Raw genomic sequence first — 19,619 nt, 5'->3', positions numbered from 1 at the left:
TGAAATTAAATTTAATTAATATCCTGTATTAACTATTTTGCCAATGAGTTTGTTTTAAATATAAATCTAGATTATGAGAATTATTGCCTGGACTGCCTGGGAATAAACCCTAATAAGCACACTTTAGCTACTTCTGAATATACAAGCATAACATTGTGCCTCTAGAGAAATTCTAGAAAATTTTATTTTTTCAAAATCAAACCATCAATAGGTTTTAATGCCACACAAATCAAACTGCATTTTTAAAAATTCTTCTACAACCTATGTATCCACTTCATGCACAGACCTCAATATTCTCAATATTTAAAGGCATTTGGTCAGCTAATGCAGCCTATCAAAGAATGGCTTTAAGGTTTTATCTTTGGTTAAAAAAAGAAAAACTAAAATGCTTTTGAAAGTACTGTGTTTCTTACCATATTGCCATACATTCTTTAAAACATTTTGCCAATTGATTATGCTTATCTTCTGAAAGAGATCAATGCCTGCAATTACTGCAGGTTCGAATCTCGCCAGGCTCAAAGTTGACTCAGCCTTCCATCCTTTCTAAGGTAGGTAAATTGAGGACCCAGTTGTGGGGGCAATAAGCTGACTTTGTATAAATATACAAAAGGATGAAGGCTATTGCTTAGCGCATTGTAAGCCACCCTGAGTCTCCAGAGAAGGGCGGCATATAAACCAAATTAAAAAAAAAATGGAAATATAAGTTTCTACTTAAACTTCAGTAGTTCAGTCTAGTGATATTTTTCTGAAATAACATTTTTTTGAAGCAGTATTTTTCAAAACAGTTCCATATAAACTATACACAAAGCAATAGTCCAACACTACTGTCACAGTATAGGCCCGTGATGGCGAATCTATGCCACATGTGCCACAGGTGGCACATGGAGCCTTCTCTGCAAGCAACCAAGCCATTGCCCAGCTTAGCTCCACAGGAAATGTGCATGCGTCTCCTGCTGGCCAGCTGATTTTTGGGTCTTTGGCACAGGGGCGGGGTGCATGCAGGAGACGCATGTGCATGTGTGGGAGGTTGTGGGGGCAGGGGGAATCATGCACACATGCCTGGGGGGCAGGGGGAGCATGGGGGGAGCAGCATGCCTCCACATCAAAACGGGCCGTGGGGGGATGTGGCACTCCTCCCTGTAGCACATTTTTGGTCTCAGGAGGCTTCGGGGAGGCCTACAAGGCCCAAAATGCACCACAGGGGGTTGCACGCACATGCGTGGGGGGAGCACAGGGGTATGTGCGCATGCATGGGGGGCAGGGGGAATTCAGGGAGGTCACGTGTGCATGCGGGCGGATGGGGGGAACATGGGCATGCAGGCATTTGTGGGGGGGCAGGGCACATGAGGTCATTGCATTATGGATGTGGGTGTGCACACATGTGACCCCCTTGCGCTCTTCCCGCTTTTGGCAGGTGACGGCAAAAAGGTTAGCCATCACTGGTATAGGCTATTGCACTTTAGTCAGATTTTTTTTTTTGTCTCTTAATATTGGGACGTATTGTATACTTTGTGTTACTTACATTTCAGTACCAGCCCATTCCTACCCAACTAAGAAGACTATTGATTTGTCCTCTGATTCAAACAGAAAATATTTTATTAGTTTATCCAGTCTATATCTAATAACAATGGCAATATATTTTGCCATAGAGAACATCTAGAAAAAAATAAGCATTTTTGCACAATCATCACCAAAACTTCTAATTTTTAAATACTGAACTAGATTTGAAGCTAGATTCAAATCTAAACATTTAACTAGAGAAAATTGAGTTCATCTCTCATGAATACTAATTGAAGATTAATTATCATCAAAACTTCTAATTTTTAAATACTGAACTAGATTTGAAACTAGATTTGAAACATTTAACTAGAGAAAATCTGTCATGAATACTAAATGAAGATTAATTAGATAAATTTTAGAGACATTAAATAATTTATAGATAATTTATACATGTTTGTGTGAGAAAGGGTACATAATTCATTTTCACTGACAATATTTCTAAAATCTTTGTTTCCAAAATAAAATTGGTATATGGTAAGGGGAAAAAAATTCATTACATTTTTGTTCATTATAAAATTATAAATTTTGAGCAAAATTTTCCTTTCTTATGTGCTCACCTTATTTTATTGTGTTAAAAATAAACTTTTTCAATATTCATAAAAGCATTTAAAAGTTGGAATACTACATTTATGCAATAAGAACTCTAGGAAAGGAGACACCATTTACCTCATTAAAAAGTATTATAGTAGTCATAAAAGAAGTTCAGAAGTAATAATAATCATAATAATCATAATAATCATAATAATCATAATCATAATCATAATCATAATCATAATCATAATCATAATCATAATCATAATCATCATAATCATAATCATAATCATAATCATAATCATAATCATAATAATTTTATTTCTATACCGCCCTTCTCAGTAGCTGATATTTCCCAAGTACAAATTTGGGCATTTTGCATATTATTGTTTTCTGCAGTTTCATTTGTAGCAAAATGCTACAGTTATTAAAAATGTCTAAAAGTCAATACTCATACTATGCTTTATACATATCTACTTAATTTTTGTGAATGAGAGAAATGATGATGATGATATTTTAATTACAATAATAAAATCTAATAAAAATTAAAAAAGAAAAAATAGAAAGAAAGAATGAAAAGTGCAAAGGAGATGAAAAAAGAAGAAAAAGAAAAAGAAAGGATATAGTGAAGAAAGAGAAAAGAAATATATGAAAGAGTGACTTCCAAATTTAATCACAAGTATAAACATTTTATACTACTTTACCTCCTTTTAATTTACAGCCAATTATCTCAAATCCCTTCAGACTATCTCCTCTTTTATATGGAGATTAATGTATAAAGCATAATGCTTTTAGTTCTGGTGTCAGCAGAAAGTTCATTAAGCATTATCAAAAATTACAATGTATCTTATTTTAACCTTGACCTGTTCCAATAATGTCATAGTATTTGATTTCTTTTCATTTTTTCCTTTATCCCTTCTCAAAAATTCTTCAAAGCTTTAGTAAGCTTTTTTTGTAAATTCAATATAGAAAAATTATCCAGGTCACTCTTTCGGTTTGTTTTTGTACATCCTTTTTAATTATTAAGGCATTAGCTGGTTTCTTATGCATATTCAATGCATTTTCATTATTGTAGTCTGTCATTTGTAAATCCACTTTAAACTCAGTCTTAATCTTCTCAGGTAAAACTGTTCAATTACATCTTTTAGTTACAGTTTTGCCAATGATGCAAACCTCTCTCTCTCAACACTATTAATATTAATTTCTGAATCCAGTTTTCAGTATGTCCCGTTCATATATTGAACTTCATTCTGTAACTGTAAGTCAGGCTTATGTGTTCTTTAATTGTAATCTTTTGTAGCTTCTAATTTTCACATTCTTAATTATATTTTTGTTCAAAAATATCAAAACAAAACGCAGGAAGGAGTCTTTATAATTAATTCCAAACAATTATTATCTGGATCCTTAGTTTATTTGTATCTTTATAAAATCAAATCACTCTTTTGCTGTTTATTGCTGTTTTTTTCTTGAACTTGTACCTAAAATTTATTTCGTTAAGGATTAAAGAAAATTCATCCAGTGCTGCAAAACCTGTCAGTAGAATGGTTTCTAATTCATATGACGGCCGTGGCCAGGGGGGCCTTTTATCAGGTTCGCCTGATTCGCCAGTTGCAGCCCTTTCTGGATCGGGACGCCCTGCGCACGGTCACTCATACCCTTTTTACTTCCCGGTTGGACTATTGTAATGCTCTCTACATGGGGCTCCCTTTGAAGAGCACTCGGAGGCTCCAACTGGTCCAGAATGCGGCCGCGCGGGTGGTTATGAGCGCAACTCGTTGTGCCCATGTGACACCCCTCCTGCGCGAGCTGTACTGGCTCCCAGTGGTCTTCCAGGTGCGATTCAAGGTGTTAGTTACCACCTTTAAAGCGCTCCATGGCATAAGACCCGGGTACCTCCGAGACCGTCTTCTGCCACCAATAGCCTCCCACCGACCAGTTCGCTCCCACAGAGAGGGTCTCCTCAGGTTGCCATCGGCCAAGTTATGTCGGCTGGTGACACCCAGGGGGAGGGCCTTCTCTGTGGGAGCCCCAGCCCTGTGGAACGAACTGCCCCCGGAAATTCGTAAGATCTCCGACCTCCGGGTGTTTCGCTGCGCACTGAAGACCCTGTTGTTCCGCCAGGCCGGACTATCAACACAATAGTTTTAAATTGGGGTATTTAAATTTTTTGGGGTTTTAAATCTGAGCCAATTTATTTAATTATTTTAAATTTTACATTGTTGTTTTGTCTGTGTTTTTAAATAGGCTGTACACCGCCCTGAGTCCTTCGGGAGAAGGGCGGTATAGAAATAAAATTATTATTATTATTATTAATTGCTAACAAGCAATTTCTGAAAGTGATTAGAAAAGGAAATATGTGAATTTAGCGTCTTTTTAAAGGCACTGATTTATGTTAGAGTAAGATAGTGTCAGCCATCTTACCATGGGACATATATTTTCAATGCTTCTTTTAACTGCTTGCTCAAGTCGCCAGACAAGATTAAGTCCCCTTTCTCCTGGGTTTTGGTAACTACTGGAGTAGCCAGCTGTTTCGAGGGAACAACTGAGTGAATCACTTCCACCCGAGCACTATTGTATTGAGGTAGTCTCTGTCAGGGCATTTATTAATCCCATGTTTGACTCTGGGACTAATTACCCTGGTTTAGAGGAGATGGATCGTGGCTTATTCCAAGTTGCAATATTCTGAAAAGAAACGCGAGGAAAAATTTCTAATAAAACTCATTTATTTGTTATAAAGAAAATAAAACACCTCACTAACTAAGAAAAGTTAATTGTTACATTTTTGAAAGTAATTCTTGCCAGCTATCTTAGCCGGACCTTGCTGGAAAGAGAACAAAGGAAGAGTGTGTGAAGCAAGGAATGTGGGTGGATGGACATGCGTAGTAGCTTACTGATAAGAAGTTGGCAAGCTACGGAGAGTCTGACAGTCCAGAAATTATCAGTTCAGCTGGCAAATAAAATAACGCAGTGACATTCCCCTTCTTTGCCAGTTGAGCAAATATGAGTACATCATCAAATAAGGCACATCTTCTTACGCAGATACTTGTGTTGAGCTGCTGGAAGTGGTTTGTTGAGCATATCAGCAATTTGATCATGTGTAGATACATATTGCATTTTGACAAAACCTTTTTTCACTAAATGTTTTATGTTTTGATAACGGATGTCAATGTGTCTGGACCTAGAACCTGTAAAATGAGATTCAGAAATATAAACCACCGATTCATTGTCTTCCATCACGGTGATCAGTCGGATCGGGTGTGTCCAGATATCTGTGACTAAAGCATCAAACCAAGTTAGAGAATTACATGCATCTGAAACACAAGCATATTCAGCTTCAGTAGATGAACAAGAAACAAAATTCTGTTTACGTACTTGCCAATAAACAGGACATCCATTTAAGAACATCATATAACCTGAAGTACTTTTGCGTGATTTCTTATCACTTGCCCAATCAGAATCTGCATAACAACATAATTCTGCATAATCAGTATGTGTTGGTTCTAACAATAACATCAAATGTTTAGTGTATTTTAGGTATCTCAATAATTTCTTAATGCATGTCCAATGAAACTGTTTTGCCTTACCTACGTGTCGAGATAAGAGATTAACACTAAGTGCAATGTCGGGTCTGGTCCAACTACTAATGTACAATAGTGACCCAATGACTGAACGATAAAGTGTTTGATCCTCGAACTCAGGACTTTCTTCTTGTGTCAAGTTGTGAAAATCTGTTTGCATGGGTGTCTTTGTTGTGTTAGCATCTTTCATGTTGCAATGATGCAAAACTTGTTCAATTTTATCTTCTTGTGAAAGACTAAACCCCTTCTGTGTTTTTTCAATCTGAACACCTAAATAAGTGCTAATGTGACCTAATGATTTCAATGTGAAGTATCTCTGCAAAGCTTTGGCAAAAATTTCACTCATTTGCTTATTTGGACCAATATAAACAATATCATCAACATAAACAAGAACTATCTCATATGCATTGTTAGATCTTTTTGTGAACACGCACTCATCAGTTTCGGACTTAATAAAGCCCATTGAATTTAGTTTGTCAGTAAGACATAAGTACCACATTAAACCAGATTGTTTCAGACCATAAAGACTTTTGTTTAGAAACCAGGTATCCCCTTCTTGCTGTCGGAATCCTGGAGGACTTTTCACGTAGATCTCTTCATCTAGGTCTGCATGTAGATAAGCCGTGTCAACATCAAACTGGAAAACTTCTAAATCAAGGATAGTTGCAGTTGCTAAAGCAATTTTTACACTCTCAGTTCGAACTGTCGGTGAGTAAGTATTTGTGTAGTCCTCAGGATAACGTTGAGCGAAACCCTGAGCTACAAGTCTGGCCTTGTACAATGACTCACCATTTGGTTTCTTTTTGATTCTGTAGACCCATCGAGTGCCAATGACCTTTTTGTTTGCTGGAGGTTTTGCAGGTGTAAATACTTTGAGTTTCTTTAGACTGTCCATTTCAACCTGCATTGCTTCATACCATTTGTCTTGCTCTGAATCAGGGAGCTGCTTGATTTGCGTGAAATTATCAGGTGGAAGTGTAACATTGCAAATCAAAGGCAAGGGTGCTTTTGTCAGTTGCCAAGAATATCGTTGTGGAGGGATCCCTTTTGTGGCCCTCTTGGAACGTCTCGGAACAACTGTCCAATCTTCTTCTGCTTCATCCTCATCCTCACTTTCGTCGCTAGCGTCAGCATCCGCGGCTTGTGAAGACGGAACATCAGGTTGAGAAGAACTGGTGGAATCTTGATCATCAATCTGCGTAGCATCAGCAGTATCATCTCTAGGAAAATAAACTCCAGGATCATTGGAATGAATCCTGGACCAGTCAATATCTTCTTCAAAATTTGCAGATTGGGAAATCACAATTGCATGTTTAGAGTCAATAAATCTGCTCCATTTTGAGTTATCATCAATACCCATAAATCTCAGTCTCTTTGCTGCTGGACTTCCTTTTCTTCTTTGAGCTAAGGGAATGTTCACCATAGCGTATGAACCAAAAATATGGATGTTTTTAAGATCGGGCTTGTAGCCATACAACATGAAGAAAGGAGTCTGATTTGTTACACTGCTCCAAGTACAGTTGACAATGTAATTTGCGTACTTGATAGCTTCACCCCAGTATATCTTACCAAGGTTGCTGTCTTCTAGGAGACAACGCATCATGGTTTGCAGGATCCCTTGTCTTCGTTCTATGACTCCATTGTGAGCCGGTGTGTAAGGGGCCGAAGTCTGATGAATAATTCCATTCTTACGCATCCAGTCCTGGAAACGCTGAGACATGAACTCGGCACCATGATCACTCTGGATTCTGGCGATGCGAACTTGGTGTTGGGTAGAAACAAGGGTTGCAAAGTCTTTAAAGATCTGAAAGGTCTCTGATTTTTCTTTCATAGGATATACATATCCATATCTAGAGTAATTATCAACAATTGTTAGAAAGTATTTTCTACCACCAAATGATGGCGGAAATGGACCAACTATGTCAATGTGAACCAAATCAATAATGCGTGTTGACAGGCGTGTAGCGTTTTTGGGAATGGCTGCTGCTTTGGATTTGGCCTTCTTGCATACAGCACAATCCAAAAACACCTTACACCCCTTTAGATCCAAACCTTTTGCGAACTCCGGCATCTTCCTAAGAACACGGAAACTGGCATGCCCCAATCTTCTATGCCATTTGTGGATACACCTGGAATGCAAAGGTTTACCTGTTAGTGAATTCTCAACATTAACAGTTTTATGCGGAAACTCAGGCTTGCTCTGAGCAACCTGTTTACCAATTCTCTTTTTGTTGGCTTTAGGAGCCTTAGGAATAGCAACAGGATCTCTCTCTGGAGCATCTCTATCTGGGCCTGTGCGTTCCCTTTTTGGAGTTTGCATACTTGCCTGTGTTTGTGTTTTAGGCTTTGGCTTTAAGTAATAAACACCACCAATTAATATGGTTTCAGCAACAATATTTCCATCTTTAACTATGTAACTTGCTTTTTCAAGGTGGTGAACCTGGAATTTTAACATTCTAGACAAGTGACACTGACTAAGCAAATTACTGGTTGCTGTTGGTATGTAATAAACATCAGGAATGAATGCATCGAGCTCTTCAACATAAACAGTTCCTTTTCCTTTGACCTGACAAGGATGATTTGAAAAAGAATAAAGTTCACGTAATTCAGGTTCAGGCTCGTGCATTTCTGTGAAAAGTTCCTTTCTGTAGGTAACATGCAATGCTGCACCACTGTCCAAAGTCCACAGGAGTCGTCTGTCGTACTCTGGTTGAGGTTGTGGATCATTGGTTAAAGCCAATGTGGCGAGTGGAGTTTGTGGATCACGCCGGGGACCACGACGACTTTGTCTTCCGCCTCTGCCTCTGCCTCTGGAATCTGTTCCTCTGGGCTGGTACGTGATGGGAGCTGGAACTCATTGGGGACAATCCCGGGTGGCATGTCCCACACGATTGCATCTTGGCGTCCTTGGAGCGTAGGTCCTTCCTCGGAAGGGGCGCCTAGCTGGAGCTCTTGATGCGGGTGGTCCTCTCAAGTGTGGAGTAGCTAGCATGAATGCCTCTTCTTCAATTAAAAGCCTACAGACATTGTCCACTGTGCGTTGAGCAATTGGGACTTGGTTAATCTTTGTAACAGCATCTTTCCATTCATAATTCAAAGAGTTAATAATGATGCTGATCATTTGAATATCTTCAATGTTATGGCCTCTTTCTCTCAATTCTGTTCTCAGACCTTTCAGTTTGGTCAAATGTCCTCCAATTTGTTCACCAGGTTTCAATCTCGAACCGTGGAGTTCAGACATTTTTAGTTTTGACTCACCAGTTAGTGGAGAGACAGAAAATGCCTGGTAAGGAGCCTGCATTTGGTACGCTGGCTGTGCTGGCAGAAATGCCTGTGGTATTTGCTGTGCCTGTTGTGGACCTAAAAATGGTCTTGGTTGTGCCATTGGAGGTGGGCCAGGAGGTGGCCCTCTTTGCACTTGTGGCTGGGGCACATATGCAGGCATTTGTAGCTGCTGTGGCTGATGCACTGGAATCTGCTGTATTCCAGTTGCCATTTGTGCTTGATCTGCAATATTGGCATGACCTGCTGGAGATGCAGTCATTTGCCTTTGCTTCATAAAGCATGCCTGTGTTCCATCTAAAAAGGCACCATCACCACCAGGGGGTGTTGGAGTTTGAGCCCGTGGAGACACTTGTGGCATTTCAGCTTGAATCTCTGAGTGAATTAGGGACAGGTTTGCCAGGGTCTGCTGTAGTAATTTAAAATGTTCATCTAAGCTCCTTTCTCTTTCAGCTTCCTGTAGTAAATTACTTTCGCCAGCAGATGGTGCTGCAGCTTTAGCTTCGGGCAGCCCAGTTACAAGAAATGATTGCGTGGCAGGTTTATATGTAACTTGATCAGGGAGACTTTCATGTGACGTATGCAGTGCTCTTTGCCTTAATTGGCCTGACACAGAATCCACCAGGGGGAGTGTCTTTGGCTCCGAGGAAGAAGACAAGATGGCGCTTTTTGAAAAATTTAAGTCACGGGATTCTTCCTTATCTTGCTCAAGCATAAACAAATCTCTCTTAAATCGAGACAGTTCATTTTCATAATATTTTACATGCTCACGATAGGATTTGATGGCCATCTCACGCTGGGTGAGCTCAGGGCTTTGAGAAGAATAATGAATTACTTCTCTCTCTGCGTGGGGGTGAAAAAGCTTTGCCGTTTGTGGAAACTTTCTTGGCCTGGCACCAAGCACATCGTAATCTGTGGGCTCTGGTAGAATAGATTCATAGCATGCAAATTGAGAAGAAAAAGCTACCGACCTCAGTCGCAGTTCATTATCTTCAAAAGCAACTGTTCTGATATCTGTCCTTTGATGTGTTTCCGAAAGCATTTTCAGATCTTCTTCACCCATGGCACCTTCTTGTTCCAATTGCGTAGCCGTAGCAAGAGGCTGGAATCTTAAGGGCGTTACTATCTCCTGTTCTTCTTCCAAAGAGGATAAAGCTCTGTGCTTCATTTTTCCTTTTTTCTTCTTCTGTTTCGGCATCTTAGCAAAATAATTAGCGTACCTCAGTAGCTAAAAACTAATTGCCTATGCGCTCTTATCAGAAGTAACAAAACAAGGAAAAAGCCATAAATCAAACCGTCCGGGTGCTACCAGATGTCAGGGCATTTATTAATCCCATGTTTGGCTCTGGGACTAATTACCCTGGTTTAGAGGAGATGGATCGTGGCTTATTCCAAGTTGCAATATTTTGAAAAGAAACGCGAGGAAAAATTTCTAATAAAACTCATTTATTTGTTATAAAGAAAATAAAACACCTCACTAACTAAGAAAAGTTAATTGTTACATTTTTGAAAGTAATTCTTGCCGGCTATCTTAGCCGGACCTTGCTGGAAAGAGAACAAAGGAAAGAGTGTGTGAAGCAAGGAATGTGGGTGGATGGACATGCGTAGTAGCTTACTGATAAGAAGTTGGCAAGCTACGGAGAGTCTGACAGTCCAGAAATTATGAGTTCAGCTGGCAAATAAAATAACGCAGTGACAGTCTCGAGAGAGCATCTGCCATAAAGTTTTTTCCCCCAGGAAGGTAGCGCAGAGAGAAATTAAAGCAGTTAAAGTGTTGGACCCAGTGGCATCGGCTTGGATGACAAACAGGGCCTCCATGTCAGCGTGTTTAAGGACCGGTTCGGCGGCAAACAGTCATTTCAGTTTTTCAAAAGCCGTCTGGCATTCCATAGTCCACTCGTGAGGCCAGGAAGGTTTTGGCTTCACCTCTTCCTTTGTTTTCAGGAGATTAATAATTGGTAAGGCAATCTTCGCAAATGAGGGGATAAACTGTTGATAGACGTTAGCAACGCCCAAGAAGCTTTGTAGTTGTTTGTGTGTACGTGCAGGCGCCCATTCCAGGACTGCCCAGACTTTCTCTGGGTCCATTTCTATCCCCTCTTGTGAGATGCGGTACCCCAAATAGTCAATTTTAGTCTGGTGGAATTCGAATTTGACAAATTAGCATACAGCTCAGCAGCTCTCTTTTCAGGACAGCTCTCACCAGTTTTACATGGTCGTCCATGGTCTCTGTGTAAATAAGAATGTCATCCAGGTAGAAGGACTGCCTTGCAGAGGTGCTCATGCAATACCTCATTGATCAGTTGCATGAATACTGCTGGGGCCTCTTGTAATCAGAAAGGGAGCACCCTAAACTGGAAACATCCCAGTGGGCAATTGAAAGCAGTTTTCCATTCATCACCTTCCTTAATCTGAACTCTGTAATAAACTTTCCGTAAATCCAGCTTAGTAAAAATCTTCCCTTTGGCCAGGTGGGCTAGCATGTCTTTCATGAGGGGCAGTGGGTAGACATTTTCCATACAAATGGCATACTCAACACAAAGGTGAAGAGACCCATCCTTCTTTTCTTAGAATAGCACCAGGGCAGCTACTCGTGGCCTAGCTGGTTGGATGAAGCCGCGTTTTAGGTTTTTATCAATAAAGTCTCATAGCTCCACCAGCTCCCGGGGAGTCATGGGGTAGGTTTTTTATTTAGGGAGTTTCACCCCAGGGAGGATTTCTATACTATAGTCTGTAGGCTGATGGAGGGACAGCACATCTGACGCCTTCTCACTAAACGCCTCCCGGAGGTCCCAGTACTCTTTTGGGATCTTTTCCTCCCCCACAAGGTGTTCTGTTGCAGCCACCGTCAACTCACTCGCCACTTTGGCCATGCAATAGGGGCTCCCCCCTCTCTTCCCTTGCTGGCTAGAGCGGATGCGCAACACACCAGTCCTCCAATTTACACACAGGTTCCATTTTCGGAGCCAGGGCAGCCCAAATAGAAGGGGTCGTTCCATGACAGGGGCCACAATAAAGCTCAGAGTTTCTTGGTGATCCCCCATCCACATCTCAACTGGTTCGATTACAAAATGGGTTGGGCCCGCCCTAGCTACTGGCCTGTCTAGCTGACAGAATGTGATAGTGTCAGCCTTGGAAGCCATATTTGGCCGGAAGCTTCAATGCTGCCACCTCCTCATGTGTGGGAAAGTAGGAGGGGGTATTTAGGAGAGGGGAATTAGTAGACATAATAGCATTCTTCCTATCGGTCAAGGTCAGGATGATCCAGCATCTGGAGGAGGAGTGGTCAGGGGTTGGGTCGAGGTGGAATGGAAGTTGATTGGAGCATGTGATCGACTGGGGAGAAAGGGGATGGTTTTGGGAGCTTTTATTTTATTTATTTATTTATTAATTTAATTTGTATACCGCCCTTCTCCCGGAAGGGACTCAGGGCGGTAACAGCCAAAATTAAAAAACATACAAATGCAAAAGTTAAGATAATTAAAAGAATTAAATCATTGGCTACCCAAATTTAAAACCCCAAATCCATAAAATTTAAAATCCCAATTAAAAACCATTTAGGCTAGGCCGGCTTGATGAAATAAAAACGTCTTCAGGGCTTTACGGAAGGTCTGGAGGTCCGGGATCAATCGTATTCCAGGAGGCAGCTCATTCCACAGGGCGGGTGCCCCCACAGAGAAGGCTCGCCCCCTGGGGGCCGCCAGCCGACATTGCCTGACCGACGGCACCCCGAGGAGGCCCTCTCTGTGAGAGCGTATTGGCCGGTGGGAGGTTATCGGTAGCAGCAGGCGGTCTCGCAAATACCCTGGCCCTAAGCCATGGAGCGCTTTAAAGATGAGAACCAACACCTTAAAGCGCACCCGGAAGACCACCGGGAGCCAATGCAGCTCGCGCAGGAGAGGTGTTACGTGGGAGCGCCACGTTGCTCCCATAATCACCCGCGCAGCCGCATTCTGCACCAGCTGGAGCCTCCGGGTGCTCCTCAGGGGGAGCCCCATGTAGAGAGCGTTACAGTAGTCCAGGCGTGACGTAACCAAGGCATGAGTGACTGTGCACAAGGAGTCCCGATCCAGAAAGGGGCGCAACTGGCGCATCAGGCGAACCTGATAAAAAGCCCCCCTGGCCACGGCCGTCATATGCTCTTCTAAAGACAGCCGTGTGTCCAGGAGGACGCCCAAGTTGCGAGCCCCCTCTGTGGGGGTCAGTGACTCGCCCCCAATAGCCAGCGATGGCACCAGCTGGCTATACCGGGACGCCGGCATCCACAGCCACTCGGTCTTGGAAGGGTTGAGCCGAAGCCTGTTCCTCCCCATCCAGACCCGCACGGCCTCCAGACACTGGGACATCACTTCGAGGGCATCATTGGGGTGGTCTGGGGTGGAAATGTACAGCTGAGTGTCATCAGCGTACAGATGGCATCGCACCCCAAAACCACGGATGATCTCACCCAGCGGCTTCACATAAATGTTGAACAGGAGCGGCGAGAGGACCGACCCTTGCGGCACCCCGCAAGCAAGGCGCCTCGAAGTCGACCTCTGCCCCCCTGCCAACACAGACTGCGACCGGTCAGAGAGATAGGAGGAGAACCACCGCAACACGGTGCCTCCCACCCCCAGTCCCTCCAGCCGGCGCAGCATGATACCATGGTCGATGGTATCAAAAGCCGCTGAGAGGTCTAACAGGACCAGAACAGAGGAACAACCCCTGTCCCGAGCCCTCCAGAGATCATCCACCAATGCGACCAATGCCGTCTCCGTGCTGTACCCAGGCCTGAAGCCGGACTGGCACGGATCTAGATAGACGGTTTCATCCAGGAACTGTGGGAGCTGGCGCGCAACCACACTCTCCACAACCTTCGCAACAAAGCGAAGGTTGGAGACCGGACGATAGTTTGCCAAAACGGCCGGGTCCAGAGAAGGCTTCTTGAGGAGGGGCCTCACCACCGCCTCTTTCAAGGCGGGAGGCAAGAAACCCTCTCTCAGAGAAGCATTTATGATCCTCTGGAGCCAGCCTCGTGTTACCTCCCGGGTGGCCAGTACCAGCCAGGAGGGGCACGGGTCCAATAAACATGTGGTTGCGTTTAATCTCCCCAGGATCCTGTCCACGTCCTCAGGAGTCACAGGGTCGAACTCATCCCAGGTAACATTCTCAAGACCAGCCTCAGTCACCCCGCCGGGATCTACCCAGTCAGAGTCCAAGCCTTCCCGAATCTGAGCGATTTTATCGTGCAGATACTGTGCAAAATCCTCAGCCTGCCCTTGCAAGGGGTCCTCCCGTGCTCCCTGATGTAGGAGGGAGCGGGTCACCCTAAACAAGGCGGCTGGGCGGTTATAGCTTTGAATTACTGACAGAAAGCCTGGGCTTTTCAGATTCAGGATTTCGCAGATGTGCCAGTTTACTTATTCTAATAAAGAGAACTTTGGAAAATGCCTGCTTCCGCATCTTTACTGGGAGTTGGGGGTTTTCTGGTACGCTGACAGATGGGCCTTTTCATCATTCTTAGTCTTAGACCCATCTTTTCCATGATATCAGGGCTGATGACACACCTTGTGCACACCGAATCTAGAAGGGCTAGCATCTTCTCTTGGGCCCCGGTAGATGGTACCTTTAGTTCCACTGGGATGGTCATGGGTCCCCCACTCTGACTTACCATGAGGTCCTCATTGGAATCAGTTTCAGTTTTGCTGTCATCAGTGGTGGTCGGAGTTCCCAACTCTCCCTGGTTCGTGGGAACGAACTCAATGACTTCCACCCCTATTAGGGAGTCTTGTGGAGTTTTGCGGGCGGTTTGTCGGCTCTCTTCCCTACACCAGGAGTTACCTTGGCTCCGGGCTTAGAGAAACAATCAGCCACTTGGTGCCCTTCCTTTCCACATCTGAAGCATGCGGTGGACTTTGGCTTGGAGCCTGAGGGTCCCCTGGTGGCCTTTTGGGGTGAGGAGAGTGGCTTGTTCCAAGTGCGACCACCACAGTAGCGATCTCTGGCCAAATCGATCTCCACGTCAGCAGCCAGCACATACCAACTTTGCAGCTCCCGAGGGGCCCCTTGGGAGCAGCAATCCTTGTAGACATCCTCATTGAGGCCATCCTTATAGCATTCCAGCAGGGCAACTTCTGACCATGCTCTCATGTGGCGCACCAGCTCACAGAACTCCTGGGTGTATTCAGCCACTGATTTCCGCCCCTGACTTATAGACTTCATCCTGATTCTTGCCTTTCATTCAGCTAATGGGTCCTCGAAGCGCACTCTGAGGGCTGCCATAAACTGGTCATAATTTCTCATCAAAGGGGAATCATTATGGAGTCCCACCATCCACTCAGCTGCCACCCCCTCCAGGGCCATGGTAATGCACCTCACGCGTGCGGCATCTGAGGTGAAATCCTCCCCCCATTCTAGCATATGGTTCCACACTTGGGTTAAAAAGAATCCCAATCCTTTAGGATCTCCCCCGTATTTTACTGATAGCAGAGGAATTTTGGGCTTTTTTCGGCTCCGTGGCCCTGCCTGCCTAGCAGGGGGGCCCTCGATCACAGCCTAGCTATAGATTTGAGTGGATTCCTAGGAAATGACATCCATTTTTTTTTCACATTATGGTAGGCTTTTATTGCTAATTGGAAATATAATGACAGTGCTACATCTCAATAGTGAGCAGCAACAAGCTTGCTGTAACATTTGGAAAATTAACATTTCTGAAAGTGATTCAACAAAGCATTACTTAAGAAAAAAAATGAATTTTTTTAATACTCAATTTGCCACTGCGTTTTTTGTTTGCCAGCTGAGCTCCCATTCTAAGACTTACCAGACTGGCCAGGGGACTTATCTGGAGCTGAGATAAGACTGGTCTTGTGAGCCAAGTTTCCCCGGTGGGGGGGAAACGAAGCTGATTCACGCTTCGACACAATTGTTGCTAGGTCAAAACAAAGGAAGAGATATGTAGGAAATGAACTTCAGTTTACAGCAGACATCTGCAACCATGAGTTCTCAGCAGCAACATAAGTATGCTAGAGGTCTAGTACTAATGCAATGTTTTTGCTTCAACATGATAATTTTCTCATTTTACCTTGTATGCCTTAAATAAGAATGTGTCCAATGATCATGGTTCATGAAAATGAAATATTTGGCTAAACTGAGTAGTACACTGTTGCTCTCAGTTGTATATTGTATGTGTCAGTTTTTATTAAATGCAGAAATATGCCCAAGAATAAAGAATGACTGCAAGAGCTATAGGATATATTTTCCATTAACTATTTTCAGAAAAGCAAATAATTTCAAGCAAATAATTTGTTGCATGGCAACTATCAGAAACAAACATTTTCAGCCATGTTGCCTGATCATGATCACTAAAAATCTACAATTATTTAGATAAATTATATTCATAAATTATATAAATTATATTCATTTGCCAATATATTATATTTAATATATTAATATAAATACATTATATTGTATTTAAAAGACAAGATTTATTTAGCCCTAATAATTTACCTTCAAATGGGAAAAACCTTTTAGATTTGCCCAGACACAAGTTCCTCTAGTGCCCCGTCAACATTTTCTATTTTGTCTTCCTTTGTGAAGGGATTCGTGTTAAGATCAAGGATATATTTCTACCAGGTAAATATGATACATTTTGCATGTGTATTTTGAATTCCTTTGTCAGTTTTTGAAAATTGAATGTAGTAGACATTTGGATCTGAATTAAGCTTTAAGCATTTATAGTCATGTAACCTGGAGTAGCTGATTTCTGTTTACCTCTACAGCTTCTCATGCTAAATGCTACCCACAAGAACATGTTTTTATGGAAATTGGGAACAATGAATAGAGAGAATAGGGAGAAATTGATACCCTGACTTGGAAGCTGAAATGCTTTCTGCTAAAGCTATAATTGACTACAACCATTTGTAAAGAACTACACAAAATCCTACACCTTTATTCAAAAGTCAAATCCTTGACATATGACCATTTATTTAACAACTGTTCAAAGTTATGATGCTACTGAAAAAAGTAACTTATGACGGGCTCTTACATTTTCAGCAGAGAATACCTCATAGTTATATGATCACCAACTGGAATTTTTCCACTCAGGATTCCATCAAGGAGTCAATGGAGAAGCCAGCATGGAAGGTTGCAAGTCACAATTACATGATTTCTCACTTAACAATGAATTATCTGTCCCTGTTTTAGTTGTAAATTGCGTTAAAATTTATTGTCATTCACAAATTAAGTCTGCTTTTATTGCAGAGATCCCAGAGGATCCTTTTACTGCAGAAGAATATTATAATGATGCATTTGATTCCTGCTCAGAAACAAGCGAAGAATCGGATAGGGAACAGGAAGAAAAGAATGCATCACAGACAGTATGTAGAATATATCCACAAGTATATTCACTCTAAATAACTGCTGAATTAAAAGAACCACTTATATAGTGAACTTACACAAAATGAAATATTATTAGAACTGGGGCCATGTAGTATTACATAGGTGACAGCCAGCACCTTGAATCATACCTAAAAGCAAACCAATATTAAGTGCAAAGCAGCATGATCACCCAGATTTACTATAGATGTTGCTTCAAGGGCAGCCCCACGTAGAACATATTATAGTAAGCCAGATGAAGGATGACTAGGACATCAAAGACTGAGAGCATGGTCATCCAAGGTTACTGTGGATGAATAGATCAAAAGTCTGGTGCAAAAATCCTCCTAGCCACAGTTGCCACCCGTTCATTGAGCAGAAATATTTAGATAGGCCCTTAGATTCAGATCACTTCTAAAGATTAGAGTTCAACTCTATTAGAGTAAAAATGGTACTGTTCAGGAGTTGTTAGACCACAAACCCAAAACCAACTTCTCTTCAGCCTACTATCCTCCATCCAGATTCTGAATTTCTACTGCAATAGCTCTTTAGATTAGGGCTGAAATATGTAATCAGGTTTTAGCATATTAATAGTACCCAATTTTGGGCAAATACATTACTTTCTCTTAGTGTTGGAAGTGGAGAGAGGAGAGACTACTGAAGCAAATAAGGGGGCATGCAATAATCTCTAATCAATGTTACGTCTTCCTGATATTTTGAATTACAGTTTTTATCATTTCTTGACATTGCTCTGCTGATTTGATCCAAACTTCAATAGGATAACGTTACCTATTTCTCTTGGGATTCAACAGTTTTGCAAATTATTTGCTAACTAATTTTATAGTGAAGCCGTTCTTTATTCCTTCTGTTGTGAAACACACAACTATCTATTTTCTTCACTCACACTTCTCCCAAATTTATATTTGCTTCAGTATTTCTGAATAAGGAACGACTTGAATTTCAGTTCAGAATAAAATAGACTAAAGTCTATTTTAGTTATATTGTTATTTGACAGCCTATGTATTCTCCATGCTAATTGATGATTGAATGAAGGTGTAGAAAGAGGAGAGAAAAAGCACGGTAAATTACCAGTTCATTCAAAAATCAAAAATTGTCTACCAACAATCAACATTGTAGAAGAGTTTAATTTTCAGTACAATTTCTATGTATTCTTTCAATATATAATTTCTATATAGTAATAAAATGAATTGAACTGAAATAAAATAGTTGCTAAATTAGTAAATAGATACTAAATATTATTTACTTTTTCTCTGCAAGAGAAAAAAATACATAGATACAGATATAGATACAGATAAGGATATGTATAAGAACAGATAAGGATACAGATAAATTCTTATTTTCCATGGCAATTGACATATCCTTTGGCTACATTCCCTAATAGTTAGTTTAACTCAGTTCAACACTTTAAAGCTCAGAATAAAATTTTATACCTTGAATGAATGAATGGGTAAATATTAAATACAGCAATATTTCTAATTATTTTTTAAAAAATCAGACTCTGACCTAATTTATGTACTTTGAGATTCAGTTGACTTCACTAGAAAAGTTAAGCAAAACTTTCCATTTCTTTCATCAAATCAATTACAAATAAATGTGTATTTAGTTTTAAAGTTAACTATGTGGTCATTAAGAATCTATCCTGACTTGATGGCACATAATCAATTAGTCAATCAAATAAATCATTCTTCCACTAAAGCAGGGCAATACAACCAACAATTGTAGAATTATAGGCTGACTTAATGTTGATTGGCTTTTGGCCTTATTACAAAGGCAAACTTCAGCTTCTTTCCCAGTATCCTGTTCCTTGAAGAGATGGGGAAAATAATGCTAGAGAGTAAAATGAAAAAAGGTAATGTCAGAAAGAAATGACTTCCAGTCTTGACTTGTCTAGATTAGAATCTTTACTGCAGAAACAGTAAAGGAAACAGTAAAGCAGAAATACACAATTGATTGCCTAGTTCCAGGGCAAAGATACCAGAAATTTAAATACCTATGGTCTGAGATTTAAAGTCTAGGCTTCTTCCTCCTGTCTTTCTGAATTAACAGATACTTGACAGCATGGTTGCCCTTGGGTGGGAGAGTTGTGTGGGAGAGGGGCAGGGGGGAAGGGGCTAATGAAAAAATTCTGCCCCTTTTGTACTTTATATTGGATGATATTTCATTCAAATAAGGAAGTAACAATACTTACACTGTAGTATCATATTGGTATTGATTTTGGTATGGGTTGGGGAAACTCTGAGGCAGCTTCAGCCTATCTTATGCTATTTATGCTCATGTCTTTCAGTTGTGAGTAGT

General features: G+C 41.4%; 1 protein-coding gene across 3 annotated transcripts in view; it reads left to right on the top strand.

The window, feature by feature from the left end:
- NEK11 (NIMA related kinase 11) overlaps positions 1-19,619 on the top strand; it is a 370,526-nt gene that overhangs the window by 300,064 nt on the left and 50,843 nt on the right. For all 3 annotated transcript variants that reach the window (XM_087894213.1, XM_034403974.3, XM_087894214.1), the window contains one exon: positions 17,190-17,305. In XM_087894213.1, coding sequence (XP_087750339.1) covers positions 17,190-17,305 — 116 coding nt within the window. The remainder of the gene's footprint in view (positions 1-17,189; positions 17,306-19,619) is intronic.

The sequence above is a fragment of the Pantherophis guttatus genome, chromosome 4 (genome assembly GCF_059756535.1).
Source record: "Pantherophis guttatus breed Tessera chromosome 4, ASM5975653v1, whole genome shotgun sequence".
In the NCBI taxonomy this organism is placed as follows: domain Eukaryota; kingdom Metazoa; phylum Chordata; class Lepidosauria; order Squamata; family Colubridae; genus Pantherophis; species Pantherophis guttatus.
This window is presented reverse-complemented; position numbering and strand designations above follow the sequence as displayed.